Consider the following 24,957-nt stretch of genomic DNA (forward strand, 5'->3'; position numbering starts at 1 on the left):
CCCAGGCCACAGGCAGGGAGCTGGAAGGGAAGCGGGTCTGCCGGGATTAGAACCGGCGCCCACATGGGATCCCGGGCGTGCAAGGCGAGGACCTTTAACCACTGAGCCACCGCGCCGGGCCCAGATGACTTAAATCTTGCAAAATGAGTAAATGCAAATGACAAAAGGTGAGAAGAAAGAATAAGTGATGCCTATGTTGACATCCTCATTTTGCAAATTTAAAAAGCCAGGTAAGGGCCCGGCGCAGTGGCTTAGTGGCTAAAGTCTTTGCCTTGAATGCGCTAGGATCCCGTATGGTCGCTAGTTCTGGTCCCAGCAGCCCTACTTCCCGTCCAGCTCCCTGCTTGTGGTCTGGGAAAAGCAGTCAAGGACGGCGCAATGGCTTGGGTTCCAGCATCCGTGTGGGAGACCCGGAGGAAGTTCCTGGCTCCTGGTTTTGGATCTGCTCAGCACCAGCCGTTGGGACCACTTGGGGAATGAATAATTGGACGGAAGATCTTCCCTCTGTCTCTCCTTATCTCTGTATATCTGACTTTATAATAAAAAATAAATCTTTTTTAAAAGGCAAGGTAAAATGTTAATGGAATGACCAATTAAGATAAAATGATATTCAGATTGCTAAGAGATAGTAGAACTAAATTGTTATTAGGTAGATGTGAACAATATACATTCTCCTCATAGCAAGAAGTCAATAGATAACTTTGAAATTGGAAAAGAATTAAAGAATTGGCTTACATTAGCACTTTTTATTTGTGTTATAGATTTAAGACCTGAAAGATAGTACTGAAAGAATCAAAAAGTGGTTGTTTCTGGGGTCTGGTTATAGGTTCAGGGTGTAGTTGGATTTCCTAAAACTCTTTGTATATTTTAAACTGTCAGCTGTGCATGTTTGGGGAAGCCTAAGGCATTTAAGAATAAGTTTCCTGGAAAAGTACAGAGTTTTAACTGCTTAGTCATAAATGCTATGGAGGATTGTGTAGAAGGAAAAAAGAGTAATTCAGATATAGGCAAAAACCTGTGTGTATTGTCAGGACGGTGTGGGGTTGCACAGTGTGTTTGGGAATTTCTGGCAGTTAGGAATGACTGAAAAGAGGAATGGTGTACAAAAATGTCGACCCTTTTCCGTAATTTGAGAGTGTTAACAGTATTGAAATTTTTCTTTATGATGTATGTGTTCCACTAAATAAGATTTTTTTTTCATGTAGTCTGTGTTGTGGAAACAAATTGTAGTAATAATAAATTATATGATAAGCTTTTCTAGATCTCCTAATACACCTTTTCTAGGTGCTCCTCTTCATAATCTTTCCCTCCTCCTTCTGTTGAAAACCACAAAATGTGATTTGGGAAATAATTTCAGTATATCAGCATGTATTGAGATTTCAAAGTTGGTATTATTGATATTTGGAGGAAGGATAGACTAGTAGTAAAATGACCATTGAGAGGCTCTTAAAACAGTCCAGAAGATGATGTGTGCCTGAGTTACAGGCAGTGGAGAAAGAGGATGGTTTATCTGAAATATATTTAGAAATCAATCTTTCTTGGACAGGCTCCATCAGCTCCTCTCAAACCGAAAGCTGATTACTGGAGTGAAAAACTACAGAAAGAAGCTGAAGCTTTTGCTTATTACCGCCGGACACACACTGCCAACGAGCGGCGGCGACGTGGAGAGATGAGGGAGCTCTTTGAGAAACTGAAGATGACATTAGGATTACTTCATTCTTCAAAGGTTTCGAAAAGTCTCATACTTACTCGGGTAAGTGTTTTATATAAGCTACTTTTCTAGTTTTCAGAGAATCTGACAGATACAGTAAGAAAAGAAATTGGTTGCCATAGAAAGGAGATGGGACTAGAGCTACGTGGACGTATAACAATTAAATGTGGAGTAGTGAATGCCTATTAATTGTCTCAGGAAAAATGACTGTGATGAGTCAGAGTAGCGTTTTGTTGAAAATCACATTGTTAGTAAAGATGATCTTCCTTCAAGTTGTCAGAATTCTCTTTAGCAGTGTGTACTATATCTCTGCATTTAAAAAGCAAAAAAAAGAGATTTATTTATTTATTTGAAAGTCAGAATCCACTGGTTCACTTTCCCAAGGACCTCAACAACCAAGGCTGGCCAGGCTGAAGCCAGGAGTCTGGAAACCCATCTCGGTCTCCCACATGGTTGGCAGAAACCCAAATGCCGGGCCCGGCGCGGTGGCGCAAGTGGTTAAAGGTCCTCGCCTTACACGCCCGGGATCCCATATGGGCGCCGGTTCTATCCCGGCTGCCCTGCTTCCCTTCCAGCTCCCTGCCTGTGGTCCGGGAAGGCAGTCGAGGACGGCCCAAAGCTTTGGGAACCTGCACCCGCGTGGGAGACCCGGAAGAGGCTCCTGGCTTCGGATCGGCATAGTATCGGCCCGTTGCGCTCACTTGAGGAGTGAATCATCGGACGGAAGATCTTCCTCTCTCTCTCTCCTCTGTGTATATCCGCCTTTCCAATTAAAAAATAATAAAAATAAATCTTTAAAAAAAAAAAAAAGAAACCCAAATGCCTGAGATGTCTTCTGCTTTCCTAGATATATTAGGAATTTGGATCCATAGTGACACAGTATGGATTTGTTTGATCTTTGTAAATGGGATGCTGGCATTGCACACTATGATACGTTGTTATTGTAAGCACTTAAAATAATTTATCACTATTCCTTTTTAAGATTTGTTTTTATTGGAAAGGCAGATTTACAGAGAAAGAAAGATCTTCCATTTGCTGCTTCATTCCCAAGATGGCCACAACGGCTGGAGTTGAGCCTATTTGAATTCAGGAGCCAGTAGTCTCCTCTGGGTCTCCAGTGTTGGTGCAGGTGTCCAATGACTTGGTCCATCCTCCACTGCTTTCCCAGGCCATTATCTGAAAGCTGGATCTGAGTAGAGTAGCCAGGACATGAACTGATGCCTGTATGGATGTTGGCACTTGTAGGAGGATTAGCCTGTTCTGCTGCCACATCACATCAGTCTCAGTTTATCACATTGTATAACAGAGCATGAGTGGTATTTTAACTTACTTGATAGTTGACAGGTTTTATTGTTATTAAGATTTGTTTATTTAAAAGAGAAGGAAAGTTAGAGTCCTTTCATCATTGACTCTTGCCCAGATGCCTGCAACAGCTAGATATAGACCTGACTAAAGCCAGAAGCTAGGACTTCCCTCCCAGTCTCCTATCTACGAAGTAGGGTTCTAAGTACTTGACTCTGTCTGCCTTTCATGGACATTAGCTGGATGCTGGAATGGAAGCAGTGTATTTAGCACTCTGCCCTGGGGTTCTGATGACAACTATCCATGGGACCAAAATAACAATTTCAATTGACAGTTATTACAAAAGAAGATCTGAGATACTCAGGCTGGCGAAGTTCTAACTGTATGCCTAAGTTCTTAGGGTAGTTTTATTTGAATTGCTTTTATTTAAGTAGGAGTTGGAGAAGCTTGGGTAAACATTCGTATCCCTTTAGAGCAAAGTTATGTCAACCAGATTTTACTTATACTAAGAGATGATTTTAAAGTTGCTTAAAATAAAACCTGTGTTTGAGTTTTGTAGCAAAAGTAATTTCTGAAACGTCAATATTGTTTTGAATAGTATTATGAAATTTTCTAAAAAAGTATTCCTTTTATTAAAGAAATCATGTAGACTTTTCCTATTTTTAGGAAAGAATACATTAATTGGACCTCATATTATTTCTGTTCTAGGCCTTCAGTGAAATTCAGGGACTAACCGATCAGGCAGACAAATTAATAGGACAGAAAAACCTCCTTACCCGAAAACGGAATATTCTGATACGGAAAGTATCGTCACTTTCAGGTGAGATATGTAAATTATCTATGCAAAAGAGCTTAATAGTTTTAGCCAGCAAAACTTCTAAGTAGTTACAGTTAGGATAAGACTGGAAATCCCAGAGTTTTCAGCAGTTACCTTTTGACTGGATGGGACATTTCCTTTAGACTATAATCACTCGTGCCTTCCATAGTTTTGGGAAATATAGTTAAGTCAACTGGACTTGAGTTGACTCTTATTTCTCATTGTTATGTGGAGTCATGCAAAGAGTGATCATTAATTTCTTATCTACCTGTAGGTAAGACAGAGGAAGTGGTCCTGAAGAAGCTAGAGTATATTTATGCAAAACAACAAGCACTAGAGACACAAAAGAGAAAAAAGAAGATGGGATCAGATGAGTTTGATGTGTCTCCCAGAATTAACAATCAGCAGGAAGGATCTTCTACATCTGTAGAACTTGGACAGATGTTTATAAATAACAAGAGGGGAAAACCTTTGATTCTTTCCAGAAAAAGAGACCAGGCCACAGGTAGGAGGGACATTCTTTGCTTTTCTTGATACAGGCAAACATCAGTTTAGTTTAGTGGATTGAACATCTCTTGGCCATAATTTTAGTTCTGATTAAATCAGAGATAAGTTGTAAGAAAACAATTTAACTATATATTGGTTTATTGCTATATACACTCAAGCAAATCCTGAGACATTACTAATCATGGTAACATATAAGTCCTATTTCTGATAGCATCCTAGGTCACATTTTTAGTATTTATTTAAGCTGCCATTTTTATTGCTTTGTATGTTTGATTTCCACATGCTTCTGCTGATTGAGGAAGTATGGGTGTAGCTAAGGCAAATAAATTGGAAATTTTAAAGAATAAGTAGTTTTGTTGAGTTAGGCTCTTCTTCATCAGATCACCTGTTGATATGTTTTTAAGGAGGCTATGTAATTTTATGTGACTTGCTTGTATTAGAGAAGCACATACCTGGTTTTTACTCTGTCTAGTGTATAAGTTTAAAAATCTGGTTTGTTATATGAAATTAAGATAAAGATGGGTACTAAAACATGAGTTAGTTTAAGATTTCAAAAAGCAAATTTTATTATTAACTAGTTAAATAGCCATCTGTTCTTTCAGCTCATTTCACAGGTGAGACCCCTGAAGCCTAGCAACTTAATTTGCTAGAGGTATGTAGATAGGAAAGGAAGCCTAGGGATAGAGTTCTGTATATGTCCATCTTCATTCACTAACAAGACTTCTAAAGGCTCTGTTGCTTGAAAAGTTAATTATCTTCCTTAGGAGAATCTGTACCTGGGTAACCATTACTTATTGAAACATTATTCAGACAAGTGAATTTTGTTCCCCTACTGAACTTGAAATTTACTTTTTTTCCTTTTTAAGTAAGAATGTGGTACTATGTACATTCCTGGACTGTTGGGTTCGACTCGGTTTTTATCTTTCTTTTAGAAAATGCCTCACCTTCTAACTCCCCACACTCCTCTGCAAACCTCGTGATGACTCCTCAAGGACAACTGCTCACATTGAAAGGCCCCATGTTCCCGGGACCAGTGGTAACTGTCTCTCCTGCTCTCTTGGAAGCTGAGCTAAAGCCTCAGCTTCCCAACAGTGGTATAGCTCAGTCAGGTATGTTGTGAAGTGTGGTCTTGGAGTCTCCCTGTGACAGAGAAGGCCTTTAAATCTGAGCTGTGACGATCCAGAGCTGCTAGGTTGGCATTTGCTTTGCAACAAATGAGCTGTTGTCTGGATTGGGATGTTTTACTTGGGATGGGAAACTGTTAGATCCTATTGTTCTTAATCTTGAGAAGAATCAAAAACAATGTCAAAATGAAAGGAAGATGTTGAGGAATCATTGGTTTATTTCTTGGTGTTGATAAATACTTACCAGTTCTCTGTTGTACTCTGAAATGGTAAACTCCACAGTTACCAGGATTCACTTTGAGTGAATCATTGTTTTGGGGGGGTAAAGTATAAAGTTAAAAAGGAAGTCTTTTTAGTGATTTAGATCCAGACCCCTAATTCTCTGTTAAGATGAAAAGAGTGTCCTTACTAATGTTAAGTCCCCCTTACTTTGTTGCTAGCCAAATAGTTCTTTGTCTTTGCTTGGTACTAGACCCTCGTTGGAGGACTTCTCTCTGGCCATTGACCTTTTATTTTCCACTCAGTGGGACACTGAATGGAGTAAAGAGAGTCAAGATGCATTTCTGCCTCAGCACAAGAATTAATTTAGGGAGAAGTAAAATGAGTTTAATATGGTGGAATAGCAAAGAATTTTGGTTGAATTTTTCTTAAGTATTGGTATTTTTTTCATCTTGATGAAAGTAGACTGGTGAAGATAGTCATTTGGTATGGTTATATAAAAATATATATATATACACACATATATATAAAGGTTCGGGTGTCCACCAATATGTATCTTAAGTGAGATTTTTCTGTAATTTTTATTTTTCAGAAAATGATGACTTATTTATGATGCCACGAATTGTTAATGTGACATCATTGGCCACAGAAGGAGATTTGGTAGATATGAATGGCTCTAAATGTCACCGTGAAGTTGCTGATAGCAAGCCACTCAACCACCTGAAAGATTCTGTCAGGAATGAAGATAACTCTTTAGATGATTTGAGTAGAATCTCTTCCAAAGGAAATCATAGAGATGGCAGAATGGTATTGAGTCCAACGCAGGTTTTTCTGACAAGTAAAGATTCTGGTTTTCCTCAAATAGTTGACATTTCCAGTGCGCAGGAAGTTCAGGAGTACTTACCTAAAAAGAATTCCAGTGACATAAGAGGAATTCACTGTAAGTGGAAAGAGAATGAATCAAGAGGAGAGAGACTAAAGTCAAAGGATTCTCCATTTCATAAGCTAAAGGTGAAAGAGCTAAAGGACTCCAACATAGAGATGGAGCTGAGGAAAGTAGCATCAGCCATAGAGGAGGCAGAACTGGATTCTGGTGAACTGCTCACAAACCTGGAAGATGAGGATGATACTGATGAGACGCTGACATCACTGCTCAATGAGATTGCCTACCTTAATCAGCAACTAAATGATGACTCTGTTGCTATGGCTGAATTGCCCAGCTCTGTGGATACGGAGTTCTCAGGGGATGCTCGGCGGGCTTTTGTCAGTAAATTTCCTGCAAACAGAGCAACTTTCCAGGTTGGCCACTTCGGACCTAGTTTGAAAGAGTTACCTGATGTACAAGGAGAGAGCGACTCCATAAGTCCTCTCCTCTTGCATTTGGAAGAGGATGACTTTTCTGAGAGTGAAAAACAACTTGCAGAACCAGCTTCTGAGCCAGATGTCCTGAAGATTGTTATTGACTCTGAAATAAAGGAATCCCTCCTTTCTCACAGGAAGGCCAGTGATGGAGGAAAGAATACTTCTGGCCTTGCTGCAGAGTCTGAGAGTATATCCTCACCCCCAATCCTGCATATGAAGGCCGGCCCGGAGAACAGCAGCAGTACAGACACTTTGTGGAGGCCTATGCCAAAGTTGGCCCCTTTAGGTTTAAAAGTAGCTAATCCTTCTAATGATGCAGATGGTCAAAGTCCAAAGGTGATGCCTTGTTTGGCACCTGTAGCTGCCAAAGTTGGGTCAGTTGCAAATAAAATGAACCTAACAGGGAGTGACCAGGAAGGCCGGGAGAGCAAGGTGATGCCAACATTGGCACCTGTTGTGACTAAATTGGGCAACTCTGGAGCCTCTCCAGCTTCTGCAGGGAAATGAGAGTGCTTATCTTCAAGCAGAAGCCAGGTTGTAAGGGAAAACTGAGTTTCACCTTTCTCTGCAGGCATCTGTTTGTCATAGAATAGTGATTCTTTCGTGATGCAGTGAATGACAGAGAGGGTAGGGTGCTGACCCTGGTATAAGAAATAAGAAGAAATTCAGATCGTATTGTTTGTGTTACCTCACTTGTGGTGCTGGGTCCCCTCATCCCAAGATCCATTATTGAGCTTGAGGTGCCCACTTGTCCAAGGAAGTCCTAACAAGATTCTGGCTCCATAGTGATTCCTATGATACCTGCTCCCCGGCCTTTCCCCTCTGCCCCGCCCCGCCCCGCCCCGCCCAAGGAAAAAAGCTGCTTGAGACTTTATTATTATGGGCTGAACTGTAGCTGATAGCTGTCATGTCAAGTCTGAAATCTAAGGAATGTAATGCACTTGTGTAAAAGGATCCAGAAGAGACCATTTTCAGGTGTTTCTCAAAAAGGCAAGAAAAAAAAATAGGACAAGAGAGGGTGATTATAATGGAATACCAAAGTGAAGAACTTTGTATCATTCAGCAAAAATTTTTCCTTTCATCTCTCAAGTAGCTTCCATTCCCTTACTTTTTCTATCAGAATTGTAAATTCAAGCTTTCTGATAAAGTAGGATTACTTTTAACTTTTATTACTAACTTTGGGATGTTAAAACAACATTCTCCCTGCTTTCTTGATGTAGGTTGAAAAGGTCATTTACCATACCAGGAATCTGTGCTGGATAATATGTATTTTGGAAGTAGGCATAGGAGGGGCCCTCTCTGCCTTTCACAAATCATGTTATTCAACAGACAGCTAAAATTAAAAAGTCTTTTCTCCCCAGACCAGACAGTGGCCAAAACAAACAAAAAAATTGTGGGGCTGGATTTTTCTTGAGTCAAACCAGTCTCCTGGTGCTTGAAGGTTTCATTCACTATTACCTGCACAGGATGCAAAGAAAAGTCACAGTCAGCACTCTTTACCAGGGAAATAAGGCAGTATTTGAATCACAAGATATATTTTTTATCTGCAACCATGGATTCAGTGAAATACAGAGATTTTTCATTCATTAGCTGTCACAGTGTGAAGGACTGACAGCCTGTAAAGATAAAAGATATTTATATTTTTGTATAGTTGTTTTCATAGATTTCTCAAAGGCTGACGTTTTCAACCTAGAAGATGAGATTTGTACTGAGTATAGAAATGTTTCCTATCTAGTTTGTAAATAATCATGGTGCACTTGAGGGGTCTCTTGGAAACTCCTAGGGACAAGAATCACTATTCTGAAAAATGTATGGACTGGGAGTTAGTTGCTGCATTTTGCCTTTCTTAAATAATTATATTTTGGAATGTAATCTCTGTTCTGTCTTCATTGACAGGATTTGCTTGTGTTGTAAAACACTAACACAAGAGCTTCCAGTGCCTGGGCTGTGCCTAGGTGATTGTGTTTCTTCTACATCCCTTGACTATATCCCAAATCCCACTCAACGTATCTTCAGACCTGGGTTGTGAGAGCACCTGAGAAGTGGATCTAACCAGTAAATTGTTATTTCCATGTTTGGTTTCCCTTCTGCTAACTGTGGTAATCAGCAGACTGTGAGGGTGTATGACATGTGCTAGTTACACATGAGTGAATTCTTCCCTTTCTAGACTCACTCTCAGTGCTTAACCTTTCCTCCACTGAAAGTCACTCAAGAAGCTTGGAGTAGGTGAAGAGTGCTCCTCAGCCTCTCGTCCCTTTTGTTCTTTACCCAGCAGATTGCTTTCAATGCCTTAGCCAAGGAATCTAGCACCTGTCTCCCTACTAATACTTGTCCTGGAGACGCTAGTACTTTAACCCAGGTAATCGCTGTTTTCCCACTGTTTTTCTTGCTTGTCTCTTCCCCACATTGTCTCCTGACTTCCCAAGGCTCCTGATGGCTTTTGAAGGTCAGCCAAAGAACAGGCAAGTAAATAATCCTCAGGAAAAGGACCATTTTGGCTTCTGAGCTTTCCTTTTTATAGAAGAAAATAAGAAAATCGATGATAATCTTGATGGGAGGGTGTTTGACTCTGTGTATGAACGGTGTGCAAACATGGAAATTGGGTTGAATCTGTGTTCAGGGAAGAATGCAGATGTCATATTGCAGATTCCCAAGGTAAAGTGCTCTCAAGACTTGTTAGAATTGCCAGAGCTAATTGGAGGAGGGCTTAGTCTTCAGAAAAATTTTGTAGGCTTGACAGAAATCTGTAATCTCCAAAAACTTTAATGTAACCCAGGAGAAACTGGTCAATGAAAATTACACATTTGGTTCTGAAAGATGAAGTTGAGTGAGAAGCGTTGAGGAACCGGAAAGACAGTGAGCTTTCACTCTCTTTTAAGAAGCATGATCTCACTAGATAAATAATTTGCCTTTTTATACACATCTGTAAATAAATGGAATGTTTTTAAGAATATAATTATGCCAGATTTAGCATTTCCTTTTATATATTAAATATATATATATATATATCTTTGCTTTTCTGCTTTTGAAAAGTGACTATTTTTTTAGAAATTGAACAGAATAAGTTTGGTGACTGAAAGGCAGAATTTAAATCTGAAGTAAATTAGCTGTACTAATTTAAAGCAAGACTTGGTGTTGGGAGATCTGTGCTGAGTTGGAAATAGAGAATTCTAATCCCCTGAGGTGTATTTGAGAGAGGTGCCACCTTATTTTATCACAGGAATTCCTTTCTGTTCTCAGAAGCTTCTGACATGCCATTTGGGGGAAGTTGTTGAAGTTTTGATCCTATAAGACTTTGGAATTTTGTACAGCTCAGTTACAGGTATTTGTTTCAGAAGTCATCCTACAGTAAAGAAAGGCTGATGTCATGGCACCAGCATGTGCAAGGCTGTTGTTATCTGTTACCTCGAAGAATGAGACATAAACAATCTTAGTGGCTAAGGACAGTAGATGTTCTTAAGATAATGTGAGGGCACTCCAAATAGTTTGTGGAAAATTAAATGAAGAGATGTTTATTTTGGTGCAGAAAAAGTTTGAAATGTATAGTTTTTTCATAATCTACATTTTTCCATGAACTTTTTTGGAGGACCCCCCCATATGTTTAACTATTTTCATAATTTACAAAGAGGTTTTATTAAAGCAGTCCTTTAGACATTGAGCTACTCTTTAATCTATTTAAGGTCACTAACAGATCAAGCCCAGTTATGTAAGTTTCATACAAATTGTACACTTTGTGTAATTTTATAGTTCATGAAGCTTTCTCAGAATTATGAATGAAATACCTGATATTAGGCTTTTCTGTAGCAAAGTTTGAAAGTGTTTTGAACACGGAAGAAAAGGAAACAATCCTTATGTTATTTTGGGCAGGGTTTAGCCATATACATTTTTTTTTCCAGCTGTACTGGTTAAGATGCTTGAATGGGGTGAAGTAAAATGAGAAACAAATGTAATTTGAAGACCGATGTAGAAAATAGTGATAATTCATGGTCCTCACTACCAGAAACCTTAGAAATGAACAAAAGCCAAAAATCATGTAGGCAGCACATTTCCAGGTATTAGTAGAGATGACTGATAACCAAGAATCAGAATATGTCTCTTGCGCATTGGTTTTTGAAGCAAGAGTTGTAAAGGTGTCAATACTTTGATGTCATTGTATTCTTGTTATTGAAGTTTTATAAGTAGCTGAGTGCTGAGAAAAAGCTGAAGAATTCAAACTCACTGCCTGCCAGGTGGGGGGGGAAAAGCAGTTAAAATGCATTTTTGGAGTGGAAGTAATTGACATGTACAACTTTTTAAACTGAGGTGTAACTGTAGAATATTAAATGTGAACTGCTCTACAAAAGCATCTAAGTGTTGAGTGATAGTGGTGGAGGTGTGTTGGAGGATGGGGAGGCTACACATGAGAACCTGAAAGAACAAATCTAGACTGTTAAATTCTATTGTAAACTCTGCTGGTAGGAGAGATTGTTAAATGGGAAAGCAGCCTTGGGAGTATTGTTTTAGACCCATCCTGTTTCCAGTTCCATTCACTGATCTCTGCTGTCTCACAGTGCCTTGCATGAAAAGGTGCTCAATAAATATTTGAATTGATGAGCAAATGTTTACCCTAGCCTATTAGCATCCAGGATCTTATAATTGCCTCTATTTGCATGTTAACCCTAGAGTGAATTTAAGAATTTGACTAAACAAACAACTGTATACCATCTTATTTTTCCCCCATCCCCTGACATCTGGAATTTCACAACCTGGCAAACACCATGTATGTATGTTTAGGACACACAAAGCAGAATAAAAAGTGAAATAGTATATGAATGATGACATACTTAGTTCAACTGCATTTGGAGGGTGGGATGGCAAGTATTTACTTTTAGTGGAGAAAAAAGGAGTTAATGCTTAGCCTATTCACATTGGACTCAGAACTTCTGTTCTCTGCTGAATTCATGAAGCATGAGAGCAGCATGTTCGATTGGCATCTCAAAGGCAGTGTAATAAACAAAAAGGTCTGACTGTAGTATGACCCTAGTTGCGAAGTATACATATTCCAGACCTAAAACCCCATATTACAGTGTTCTTAGCTGTTCATCTAGAAGGTAATAGACAAGGAAAGTGAGAGCTGGGACTTGCCTGTGCTTGGGGAATATTTTGGTTTTTTTAAATACACTTTTCAAAATATTTTTATTAGAAAGATATACAGAGAGGAGGAGACAGAGGAAGATCTGTCCGGTGATTCACTGCCCAAGTGACCTCAACGGCCGGAGCTGAGCTGATCCAAAGCCAGGAGCCAAGAATTTTTTCCAGGTCTCCCACACAGGTGCAGGGTCCCAAGGCCTTAGGCTGTCCTCAACTGCTTTCCCAGGCCACAGGAAGGGACTGGATGAGAAGCTGGGATGCCGGGATTAGAACCAGCGCCCATATGGGATCCCGGCCCGTTCCAGGCAAGGACTTTAGCGCTTGCTAGGCCGCTGGACCCGGGGAATATTTCTCAGGGACTAAACCAGAGTAATTTGGGATAGGAAATGTCCAGTGATACTTAGTAAACTTATTTGCCTTAGTGGTTAGGAAATAAACTAGATGAAGAAACTGTTACTGCACACACAAAATGACCTGGAGTACATTAAGGAGAATGGCGTGGACATCTTTGTTTTGTAGGTGGGATGGCAATCACTAGGGTGTGCAGCACACTGGTCACCAGGGGGCAGCATTTATTAGCATTCGGTTCTCCCAAGGTTCGTCAAATCTCCAGGAGTTGAAGGAAGCCATCTCTCATGCAGTTGTTCCTGTAGATTGACCTCGTGTCAAGGTTTGAGAAATAAATCTGAGAATCCTGTTTTTTGTTGTTGCATTACATCTGTAATGCGTGGTTGAAGCGGGAAGGAAGACTTGTTCCCTGGGTAGCAATTGCCAGTTGGTCTAGGGAACGACTCCCGTCATCTCTGTACCAAATCGTGAGCTTTTCAAATCTCCCATTTCACGAGTGGCTGCCATACACTACAAGTACATGCCTGCATTGTCATCTGACTGTACCAGGCCCGTCTACCGCAAAGTTAACTCTAGCCAACATGTCATCTTGGGATCCCAAAGGTTTGTGTAAGGGGACAGACTACTATGGTCTGAATGTCTCAGGTCCGAGTCTTCCAGGTTAGACTAATTTCTGATAAGATTTAGTTTCTTTAATAACTTTTGAGAGTCCAGGGGTTCCTAGAAAATAAATTGCAAAGTGGCAGTAAGATACCACTCCTCGCACAAGGTTGGGAAAACAATTTAGCGCCAGCAAGCTTGAGGGTGGCTTAAATAACAGTCCCAGGGTGAAGAATTCACAAATTTTGACGTAAGCGAGGAAGGCATCTGGAGTAACAAATCCTGTTTGACCGGATATGAGAACATGTGGAGGGATGCTGGTTGTCGACGAAACCGTGAAGCAAATAGATAGCGTAGGTGTGTTGGCTGTCTTTCCTGCAACTTGACGAGCACACCCCCACACCCCAGCCATTCCTTGTATTGGATGGATCAGGTAGCGAGTGCAAAACGCTGTTCCTCGCGTTTGGAGTGAGTGGGTCGACGGCGCGCTGAAAATATTGCAGATCTTGGAAGTACTCAAACGGTGCAGGGACGAGGGCAGAGCTTTTTGCCTCACCGCGACTTTATGTAATCCAACCAGAACTTAAGTTTGATCTGCGGTCCTCCGCGGCTGTGAAATGCCAACCTTGGCTCCCGGGAGGCGTGGCTAGCGTCCTGGGGCTTCGGGAGGCGCAGTTCCCTGGGACAACAGTCCTGGCAATACCATAAAAGGCTTGATTGCCTTATCCTGGAGCCAAGCTCCGTGGGCCACAATTCCTACAGACCATAATTGTGTGGAATCCTTGGTTCCCGAGTCCTAAGTCCTCTGCTTCCTTGCCTGTCCGATGACTCCGCCCTCCGATAGCCTGGCCTGTCCACCCTGGTAACGCCCACCTGGCTGTGGGCCGCCCCGTCTCGTGGGCTCCGCCCACCCAGCCCCTAGCTCGGCCCAGCCGGCAGTTCGCGTTTTGAGCCGCTCGTGCCACCATAGCTGCGGCTGCCGCTATCGCGGAGGAGGCGAAATCGCTGAGCGCGATGCCTGAGGGCGCAGTGAGCGGGGAGCCCCTCGCGCTCCGGGGCTGGTGAGGCTGGGCGCGAGCGGGGCTCTGGGAGTGCGCGGGGCGGCGGCCTTGTGAGTCGGGCGAGAGAGAAAGTCGAGGGCCGTCCTGGAGCGAGGGGGTGGAGGAGCGAGCGAGCTCCCGAGGGTCGGGGGTGGGGGAGGAGGCTCCCGGGGTTGGATCGGTTGTCGGGCCACTTGGAGACCCCGCGGCCGCCGGCACAGGTGCCCGGGCCCCCTACGAGACGCGCCGGGGGTCCTGGGCGGCTTCCTGGCTTGGCTCCCCAGTTGCCATGGGAACAGTTGGGCTTTAACGGGGAGCAGACCTGCACTGGCCCTGCTCGGGCCCATCCCATCTCTAATGTTAAACGCCTCTGGAGGGTGTGGGCCTGGCAGTTCTTTGGGGCTCAGGATTCCCCCGCCCCCCTTTTCATGGGGTTTCCTTTCCGGGCGTTGTGAGAAACCACTCAGGGCGTGAAGGTAGGGATAAAGGGGGAAAAAACGTGGAGGTCTGAGCCGTAAGTCGCCTCATGCGATGCTTAGGCGGCATCTGTCTCCTCAGGCAAGGGCTTATTGGAAGGTCCTGTGGAGTGAGAGGGCAGTGCCAATGTTGAGACACGACCAGAGGGCTCCTCACCGTGATGGCTGTGGAAGGATCGACCATTACCAGCCGGATCAAGAACCTGCTGCGCTCTCCCTCCATCAAACTGCGCAGGAGTAAGGCAGGAAACCGGCGGGAGGACCTCGGCTCCAAGGTGAGTCCTCGTCGCCGGGGCCGCTGCTTCCCAACCCTTGCCTCTCCTCAGGGTTCCTCTTTCTTGGGAAGCCCCTGTTGGCTCCAAACGATCAAACGTGCCCAGAGAACAGGCAGGGATCTGGCTTTAGTAAGGTTGAGGGGAAAAGCAGCAGGGGTGGGCGGACATGCTGAGGTTGGTTTGTGAAATGGTAAGTAAGAGGAAGGTAACACAGCTTCATTTGTGACCTCACTCTAAGTGTGGGCTTGGGGAAGCTGGTTGATATGCCGTGACTCAGTTTCCCTTCTTGGAAGCTGCTAGTGGAGCCGTATACCCTGTGAAAGACTGAAGTCATGACTAATGGAGCTACAGATGTAACTAAAACAGCTTGAGTTATATAAGATTGTAGTAGCAGAAAGAAAGACGCAAACACTTTGATGACTTGACTTGGTAATTGGTCTTGTGCGGATTCAAACAGATTTATTAGTGTGTTTAAGAGACCTAGGTTAAGTGGAACTTCCTGGTTTGTAACTTGCAAAGAGCCAGTATCTGATTTGCCCCTGAATGTTGCTTATCTGATGTACTGTATGCTGAGAGCCACATCCATCCTGGTTACGGAAATTCCTTGGAGGCAGAAACCCTTTTCATTTCCTTCACTTTGTCTAGGTTGGGGTCCTTATCCTTTGTCCAGTTCAGTTGAGTTGCAAAACTTGGGGAATGCAAAAATAGATAAACTAAATGTATTTAATCCCTTGAGGGAATCCAGGGCTTTGTTCGCACAGGATCCGATTAGATTTTGTGTCCTTCTAGGTGACCTATAAATACGGTAGCTGTGCTTGGTCCAGGCTGGCTTGCCACAGGCAGAGTCATTTCAGACAACAGCATTTTATTGCCTTGCCTGGGTCACTTCAGAGATGAGTAAACCCAGTGAGGAATGATTTAGAATGTTAACGTATAACATGGCAGGGTTCTGGGAGGACTTGGTTCAGATCCCTGTTCCTTAGAGGAACCTTAACTGAATTTGGCAAGAGGGTAAATAGCTTTCCTGTGAATCTAAATCTGCCACATGGTGCCATGGTAGTGGAGATAAGGACCCTTCCAAGGCCCCTTGTTCACCCTCCATGGCTCCCATGCCCTGCGAGCTGGAGCGTGAGTCTGACTGGGGGAAAACGTCTCTACTCCTTTCTTCTGCAAGTGCTCTTCACAAGTTCACGGAAAATGAGTATCATGAGCAAAATGTGCACGACTGTGCGATTTGTGTGTGTGCCAAAATAAACATGCCTTGATTCCGTTTTTCCATAAATGTCTTGAAGTGCCCTTGTATTCTTTTTTTTTTAAGTCAGATATACATAAAGGAGGAGAGACAGAGAGGAAGATCTTCTGTCTGTTGATTTACTCCCCAAGTGGCTGCAATGGCTAGGGCTGAGCTGACACAAAGCCAGGAGCCCGGAGTCTCATGCAAGCCTCCCACACGGGTGTAGGGTTCCAAGACTTTGGTACGTCCTTTCCCAGGCCACAAGCAGGGAGCTGGATGGAAAGTAGGGCTGCCAGGATTAAAACTGATGCCCATATGGGATCCCAGCATGTTCAAAGGCGAGGACTTTAGCCACTAGGCTATTGTGCAGGGCTCGCCCTTGTATTCCTAACAGGTGATTTGGTGCTGACGAGCATGTGAAAGCAGTCTCATCATCTTTGGCCCCTGTGTGTGTGTGTGTGTGTGTGTGTGTGTGTGTGTGTTTGTATGTGTGTGTGTGTGGCCAAGAACGGTATGTGCAATAGGAACATATAATGGAAGGTTAGTTTAAATTGTTGATACTCCCTGAAATTTTGGTCTGGGATCCACAGGATAGTCATTCAACACTAACACATTCAACAGATGTTTGTTGAATGTCTATTAGGTGTGGAATCAGTGATGAATAAAACATCATTCTTGCCATCAAGGAGCTTGTGGCTAGTCAGACATGTAAACAGATAATTACCAGTGTTATGGCGAGTGCTGGCTTGTAGGTGGTTCTTGGAAGCGTGCGGGGGGTGGGGAGGGCTCTCAGTCAGCTTAGGGGAAATTAGGAAAGACTTCACAGCCGAGGAGGCAAAGGGAGAAGAACTCTCCAGACAAACAGCGGAGGGGGTAATGGGTGTTCCTGGCATTGCCACCAAACCCCATTGTTTCCAATAGGAGTTCAGTGTTTCTATTAGCTGCCAGTGGCTTCATCCATCCCAAAGCTGGGTCGGAAGGGAACAAGCACTCAGCTGAATATAGTCTTACATAGTCTGTGGAGCCAGAGCAGTGAGGTAGACGTTTAGCCCCCAGTGTAGAAGCTGTCTGTGTGCGCAGGAACTTTGCTGGGGCCCATCTCCTTTTGTGACACTGAGTATCTGCCTGGTAGGAACAACCCGTGGGACCTGCACCACGGCTGTGGGCAGCCACTTTCAGGGAGCTTGTTTTTTTCCTTTATATCACACTGTTTAGAAACGTGTAGACAGCAGGTACTAAAGGAATACATGAGTTAGAACAGTTTCTTTACCTAAATCTTGTTGAGATAAACTTGGAAGTGCAGAAGAGCACAAAATGCTTAGAAGGATTCTGTGATTTTTTAGAAGAAAAATCAAAACTAGAAATAATAAAATGGAGAAAAAAGAGTTGAGATGTTTATCTGTGAAAGCCCTAAGAAGAGGTACACAGATGCAGAGTGATGCACATTAAGGACATTTAATACAGGAGAGATGTGGGTAAAAATATGATCAAGGGCCCAGCACAATAGCCTAGCTGCTAAAGTCCTCTCCTCACATGTGCCGGGATCCTCTATGGGCTCCAGTTCTAATCCTGGCAGCTTCACTTTCCATCCAGCTCCCTGCTTGAGGCCTGAGAAAGCAGTCAAGGATGGCCCAAAGCCTTGGGACTCTGCATGGGAGATCTGGAGGAGGTTCCTGGCTCCTGGCTTCAGATTGGTACAACTCCGGCCTTTGTGGCCACTTGGGGAGTAAATCAGTGGACGGAAGACTTTCCTCTCTGTCTCTGCTTTCTGTATATCTGACTTTCCAATTAAATAAATCTTTAAAACCATATATATATGTTTGAGGGGCCAGTGCCTGGCTCAACAAGTTAATTCTCCACCTTCAAACACCAGCGTGCCATAAGGGCACCAGCTCATGTCCCAGATGTTCCACTTCTCATCTAGCTCCCTGCTTTTGGCATGAGAAAGCAGTAGAGGATGGTCCAAAACCTTGGGACATTGTACCCATGTAGGAGACCCAGAAGAAGCTCCTGGCTTTGGATTGGCTAAGCTTCAGCCATTGTAGCCATTTGGGGAGAGAACCTCTCTCTGTGTGTCTCTCGTTTTCTGTGTGTAAAACAAGACTTTGAAATAAGTAAATTTTTATATGAATATATACATATGTATATGGTGAAAATAGACTTGGAAGCTGAAGTAAGAAAGCCAGAAGAGGTGGGAATTTATTAAACAATAAATGAGAATTGGGATCTTTGTTTTTTCAAAAGGAGAGGAGTGTCTACTGGAAGGAATAGAAAAAACAGCAACATTTTATGCCATATCTGCTGAGTCTTGTTGAAACCTAATTGTAAGTTTTCAGTTGTACATTTGTCAGTTTCTGCAGTTAGAGCTGTGTTTTCTTTAAGAAGCAAATGTGTATGTTCTTCTTAGCTCAATTTCCCTGTCCTAAAGTTTCTAAAAGATTTTTTTAACGATTTTTTTTAAATTATAGAGTCAGATATACAGAGAGGAGGAGAGACAGAGAGGAAGATCTTCCATCTATTAATTCACTCCCCAAGTGGCTGCAACTGGAGCTGAGTTGATCCAAAGCCGAGGCTAGGAGCTTCTTCCAGGTCTCCCACGTGGTTGCAGGATCCCAAGGCTTTGGGCCGTCCTTGACTGCTTTCCTAGGCCACAAGCAGAGAGGTGGATGGGAAGTGGGGCCACCGGGATTAGAACTAACGACCCTATGGAATCCTGGCACGTGCAAGGTGAGACCTTTAGCCATGATGCTACCGTGCTAGGCTCTCTCAAAGATTTTTATGAGGAAAGGAACTAGGTCACTTTTAACACAGGGCAGAAATGGACCAATGTGAGCAGGCAAGATTCAAATTAGAGATACAAAGGATTTCCTGTGCTAAAATTCTTAAATTGTGAAAAAGTTGGACTGGTACTGTGGCACAGTGGATTCCCATATGTGTGCTGGTTTGTGTCCCAGATATTTTACTTCCAATCCAGCTTCCTGCTGCTAATGCTCCTAGGAGGGCAGCAGAAGGTGGCCAGCTGCCGGGGTCCTTCCCACTCGTACACAAGGCTTGAAAGAAGCTTCTGGCTTCTGGGTAAGGCTTGGCCCAGCTGTGGGCATTGCAGCCATTTGGGAAATAAACCAGCAGATAGAAGATATCTTTTTCTCTCTTTCTCGCTGTTTTTCTCACTTTCCTGTCTCTCTCTCTATCTCTGCCTTTCAAATAAAAAATAAGTCTTAGCAGAATGTGGAAAAGTAAGTGAAAGTGGTTTTTGAAATCATCTCCCTCAGTATCTTTTCACCCAGTCTGGTTGTGTTATCCCTTCTGGAAACAATAAAGTCTGCTTTCAGTTGTTTTTTTTATTTTTATTTTTATTTTTATTTTTATTTTTTATTGGAAAGTCAGATATACAGAGAGGAGGAGAGGCAGAGAGGAAGATCTTCTATCTGCTGACTCACTCCCCAAGTGGCTGCAGTGGCCAGAGCTGAGCCAATCCAAAGCCAGAAGCCAGGAACCTCCTCTGGGCCCCTCTCACAGACACAAATTCCTAAGGCTTTGAGCCGTCCTCTACTGCTTTCCCAGGCCACAGCAGGGAGCTGGATGGGAAGTGGAGCAGCTGGGACACAAACCAGTGCTCATATTGGATTCTGACAGATGCAGGGCAAGGGTTTTAGCCATGTAGGCTACCATGCCGGGCCCAGTGGTTTGTTGTTGTGTTTTTTTTTTTTAATGATTGCTGATGTAATACTTGTCTTCCCCCAGGTTTCTTGTATGATTATATGGTGGCCTATTGAGCCTTTTAATATGCGACTCCAATAAGAGTTTGTGTAGGTGGGTTTCATGAAGGAAAGAACACTGGCACTAATGTAATTTCAGCTTTTTCTCAGTGTTTGAGCCAGATATCATTATTGGAAGTCTTTACTGTGTATATTTGGTAATAGAAAACACTTTTAAAAAACATACATATATATATATATTTTTTTTTTTTGAAAGGGAGAGTTGTGGAAAGATGGGGGGAGAGAGAGATAGATCTTCCATCTGCTGCTTCACTCCCCAATGGCCACAACAACTAGGCCTGGGCCAAGCCAAAGCCAGGAACCAGGAGCTTATTCAGGGTCTCCCATATGAATTCAGGGGCCCAGGGACTTGGGCTCGCTTCCACTACTTTCTCATGCATATTAGTAGAGAGTCGGAGCAGAAGTGGAGCACTTGGACTCCAACCCACATAGATGCACATATGTGATGCTGGCTCTGCAAGCTGTGACTTAGCTGGCTATGCCACATCACTGGCCCCAGAAATATGCATACACACACACGCACACAACTTATGGACCATTAGCTCCAAATTGATGTCTCTTCACATGGGAGATAGACTAGGATGACAATGAGGTATCAGAATAACTATACAACACTTTAAAAATACACTTTCCTGGTCCCCATTCTGTTAGAACCATTAGGGTTAGAGTTTGGTAGCAAGATATTTGTTGAGTTGTACCAGAAGCCTGCTGCATCAAGGTACAAAACCCTGGTCTTTGTAGAAAGAGCCTGAAGCTTGTTGGCCTCATGCCAAGGCTTCACTGAGGTTTCCTGGAAGGACTAACATCTCCAGCCTGGGAAGTGTATTTTCTTTCTCTCTTTTTAAGATTTTTTTTTTTACTTATTTGAAAGGCAGATTTATATAGAGAGAAAGAGAGATCTTCACCAGTAGTTCTCTACCCCAGTATCCACAATGGCCAGAGCTGATTGTTCTCAAGCCAGGATCCTCCCATTCACGCACACGGGTGCAGGGTCCCAACTACTTCGGCCATCCTTTGGTGCTTTCCCAGGTACAGAAGCAGAGGGCTGGAAATAGAGCATCTAGAATATGAACCAGTGCCCACTTCGAATGCCAGCTTTGCAGGCAGTAGCTTTACCCACTATGTCAATAGTGCTAGATCTGTAAAGTGTACTTTTCCCCTTGAGTAGATTTTATCTCCTCTGTATCTTCTATCCTCTGTAAAATGTCAGGGATAGTGAGAGAACTACACTGTTAGAGGTTAGATCTGCTGATTATTGCCTTGCTGAGGAATTTCCCTTGTGGGCAGAAATAAGAAACTTGGTGATAATATCCCTGAGTCCAAGCCAGTCTTTTATGTCACTGTTCCACTACCCGATTCCCTGTGGACTCATTGAAACCATCGTATTTTAGTGTTTGGTACGCACTGTCTGGGCTCCCTGCCTAGAACAGATGATGGAGGGTAGAAATCCGTATGACATTAACTCTGCCCCTCATTGGTGTTTGTGTGAGTGAGCAATCTCGGTCTAGTTTGCATTGAGTTGTTCAACTCTCACATGTTCTTGAATTAAGGCATGTGAAGTGTCTTGAGCTCCTCAGAACAGGTGCTCTTCTGGTTTTGCTTCTTTGATCTCCATTTCATTTCTTCCGGTGCCTGCAGCTGCCCTCAGCCTTCAAAGTGACTCTCCCAGGACACCCTTGAACCCAACAACACCTCTTCCTTTACTGCCTAAAAATAGCCCAACCTCCTCAGACTCAGTTGTCTTGGGAAGCCTTCCCTCCCCGCCTTGGTTTCAGGGCTCACAGTGCTACTGCTTTCCAAGGTTTTCTTCCCTCAGCCAATTCCCCCTTGAGGGATCAATTGGAGTGACTATCTTATTCCCTATCAGTATTTTGAATGTCTTTGGGCCACTGGTATTTCTCCGACTTCACTATCTTCTACTGGTCACCTGTGTGTTGTTTCTTGATTAATGAAAAATCTCAAGTTGGAGTGTGCCTTCAGTCTGCCCCCCACACACTCCCGGAGCCTGCCAGCCACCCTTGTCCACGCCCTGGGTCTGAAGTTGGGCTTGTGGGTGTTCTCACTGCCCCTTTGTTTGGAGAAGAGTTCAAGGCTTTAAATTTGGAACTTTGTTTATCCAAACTAAGCTTCTGGAAGAACAGTGGTCTGTTCCACTGTTCTCATAGTAACTTGGTTTTATTCATGTTCAGGCTTCAGTGTTAACAAGGGGGGGGAAATGCTCAGTGTTTTCAGGATTTGTTGCATTATACATCACATTCCCTCTGCCTCTCTGGGATCAATTGTTGAACATGGGACAAGACCAAGTTTTCTGTCAGTTTCCTTTTTGTGGCAATTCTCAGCAGACTGGAATGAGAGTTGCTCACCTTCTTGGGTGTTTATGACCCCATTTATGAATTTTATTGTAACTTCTTAAAAAGGCGGGGAGGGATAGGGCAGAGATCAGCAGAAGTGGGCCAGGGTTGGGGGTTGAGAAATAAATGTCTGGCTGCCAGATTGAGCAGTTTAGGCTTTTTGGGTAGCTACTGGATATTCAGATTTTCCAACTCTTTGCTTCCTTGGGATAGTTCCAGCAGCAAGTCCATAGTCTTTCTTAGTGGACCACTGTGTTTGTTTCTGCTTTTGAAGGACGCTTGGAGAGGAGTGAGTTCACAGAGTGTACAGGTCCTCTTGGTCTTCTAGGGAGTGAATTCCGCCCTCCCATTGTATCATTTTATCACAGAGAATGTTTGCAATGCTTTTTGTTGTTTCCTTAGTTCATAAAACAATGTTGTTTAGAGTGGGTTCCCAAGTTTACACACTTTGTCTCTCCCCCTATAACTGAAATCAGACTAAAGAGGCCGATGTCTTTTCTTTCCTGCCCCTTCGTTCATACTTGAGATTTAAATTCACTTGAAGATCTTGGAACAACCCTTTCTGAAGCCATATGGTTGAGTTTTTTTTCCTCATTACTCTGTCAGATGCTCTTTTGGAGGGATCCTGAGCAGGGAGTTGATTCAATCCTCAGGATTTAAACATTGCTTCTTTTTCCTGCTGAGCTCACCACATTCTCTAACTTCTCATTACAAGTCTCATCTGGTTTTGAATTCTGTCTTCCCGTAGTGGTACTTCTCGTTGGTCATTTATTCAGAAGTTCAGCTCACACCATTTTAATGCTGGTACTTAGTGGAACAAAAAAATGAAATAAAAAAGGTTTATTTGTATGTGTGTATGTATGTATTTATTTATTGCAGAGAAGGAAAGACAGAGAAATTCTTCCATCTGCTGGTTCACTCCCCAGATGGCTACAGTGGCCAGAGCTGAGCTGATCTGAAGTGGAAAGCTAGGAGCCTCCTCCTGGCCTACCACATGGGTACAGGGCACAAGGCTGTCCTTCCCTACTTTCTTAAGCCTCAAGCAGAGAGCTGGATGGAAAGTGGAGCAGCCGAGACACCAATCAGCTCCCATATGGGATGCCTGTGGGAGAATTGTCATGCTGGCCCCAACAGAACAAATTTTTATAGTACACAGGAAAATTGATGAAGTATAATGCTGTCCTGTGAATAATTACGCAATCATTCGCTTACACAACTACAGCACAAATAAAAAATTAGATTAATGCCAAGGTGTTGGCTGTTTCCACAGTATGATGCCAATAATATCAGTAGGGCGTGAGGGTAGAGATGAGGTTTTTATCTTGTATAATCAAGTTTTTGTTTGTTTTAAAGACTTAATTATTTATGTGAAAGACCTACAGAGAGATCAGTCTTGTGTCCACTGGTTTACTCTGCAGATGACTGCAATGGCCAGGGCTGGACCAGGCTAAAGCCAGGAGCCAGAAGATTCCTCTGGGTCTTCCATACAAATGCAAGGATCCTAATAACTGGAACATTTTCCACTACTTTCCCGAGGCCATGACCAGGGAGCTGGTTCTGAAGCAGAACAGCCAGGAATTGGACTGCTGCCGGTTTGGGACACTCTTGCTGCAGATAGTGGTTTAACTTACTACACCATGATGCCAGCCCCAAGTTGTTTTTGTTTTTTTCTGTTTTGTCTTGTTTTTTTGTTCTGTTTTGTTTTTTTTAATTAAAATATCTTAGGACTAACTCTTGACCTTTTCCCAGCTCTTACAGATTTGTGTCTTTTAGCATATTTAGGCAGTATGCTTACCAGAACCATCGCTGTGCAGCCTTTGTTGGCAAGGGGCAGTGGTTCTTGACTTCACTGCACTCTCTGAACAATTATTAAAAAAAATGATAGTCTTCCTAGTAGTAATAATAAGCTTTATTGAATTTTTGCTGTGTCTCAGGCACAGTGCTAAGCATTTTACATATATTGTCTTGTTTAAGCTCTGTACAGCTCTGTTCTAAATACTGTTACTGTCCTCATTTTGTAGATCAGGAAATTGATATGTGAGGTTAGGTGAGTAGGTGGTGGTAACACAGCCAGTAAGTGGCTGAGCTGGAATCCAAAAGCAGGCTAATCCCAGTGCCCACCCCTCATCTTTCTTCTGTCCTCCTACGAGGGGATTTTACTGGGTAGCACAAGACGTTGAGCATGAAGTATGGCTAGTGTTGCTCTAACCAGTCATACCCCGCTTTAAGGTTGGGAAAAGGTAGTTTTGTAAAAAATTGCTCTGATTCCCTCTGTGGGTCTACATAATAAATGTCTCAAACTGTTATTTCAGATCTATCATTTAGTAACCTCGTCTCTCCACATCCTTGCTCCTCTTCTGCCCGCTCTCCAACTCCAGATTGCCTAAACTGTCATTCCCACCTCCACCCTGTGCCATTGCTAGGAGCTGTGCCACTGGTGGTTCTGTGGAGAATTTGAAGGTTTAATTGGCAAAAATGCAGCTGCATGGTTCCAGATGGCCCTAATCCACAAGTAGTTGCTGCATCTTCCTTGGGATTGGAGGAGGCACAAAGTGGAGACTGACAGATGCTGTGGTTGTTTTTGTGTGTGGGTATCCTGGGGCTTCAAACTGTTGTGCTCTTGCTTGACAGACTGATGGTGTGGTTTATGCTCTTTGTTAATTCCGAGTGCTACCCCACATC

At 43.1% G+C, this 24,957-nt stretch overlaps 2 protein-coding genes across 2 annotated transcripts in view; both read left to right on the plus strand.

The window, feature by feature from the left end:
* Positions 1-11,613, plus strand: part of LOC121168203 (MAX gene-associated protein-like) — a 65,571-nt gene extending 53,958 nt beyond the window's left edge. The window contains exons 20-24 of the mRNA XM_040998091.1: positions 1,547-1,753; positions 3,722-3,833; positions 4,105-4,335; positions 5,270-5,446; positions 6,273-11,613. Of these exons, the coding sequence (XP_040854025.1) occupies positions 1,547-1,753; positions 3,722-3,833; positions 4,105-4,335; positions 5,270-5,446; positions 6,273-7,549 (2,004 nt within the window). The 3' untranslated portion in view covers positions 7,550-11,613. The remainder of the gene's footprint in view (positions 1-1,546; positions 1,754-3,721; positions 3,834-4,104; positions 4,336-5,269; positions 5,447-6,272) is intronic.
* An 848-nt stretch (positions 11,614-12,461) lies between these two features.
* LOC121168192 (mitogen-activated protein kinase-binding protein 1) overlaps positions 12,462-24,957 on the plus strand; it is a 50,918-nt gene continuing 38,422 nt past the window's right edge. The window contains exons 1-2 of the mRNA XM_040998076.1: positions 12,462-14,181; positions 14,719-14,911. Of these exons, the coding sequence (XP_040854010.1) occupies positions 14,798-14,911 (114 nt within the window). The 5' untranslated portion in view covers positions 12,462-14,181; positions 14,719-14,797. The remainder of the gene's footprint in view (positions 14,182-14,718; positions 14,912-24,957) is intronic.

This window comes from Ochotona curzoniae, unplaced genomic scaffold, assembly GCF_017591425.1.
Source record: "Ochotona curzoniae isolate NIBS_2020 unplaced genomic scaffold, NIBS_Ocur_1.0 patch75, whole genome shotgun sequence".
Classification (NCBI taxonomy): Eukaryota; Metazoa; Chordata; class Mammalia; order Lagomorpha; family Ochotonidae; genus Ochotona; species Ochotona curzoniae.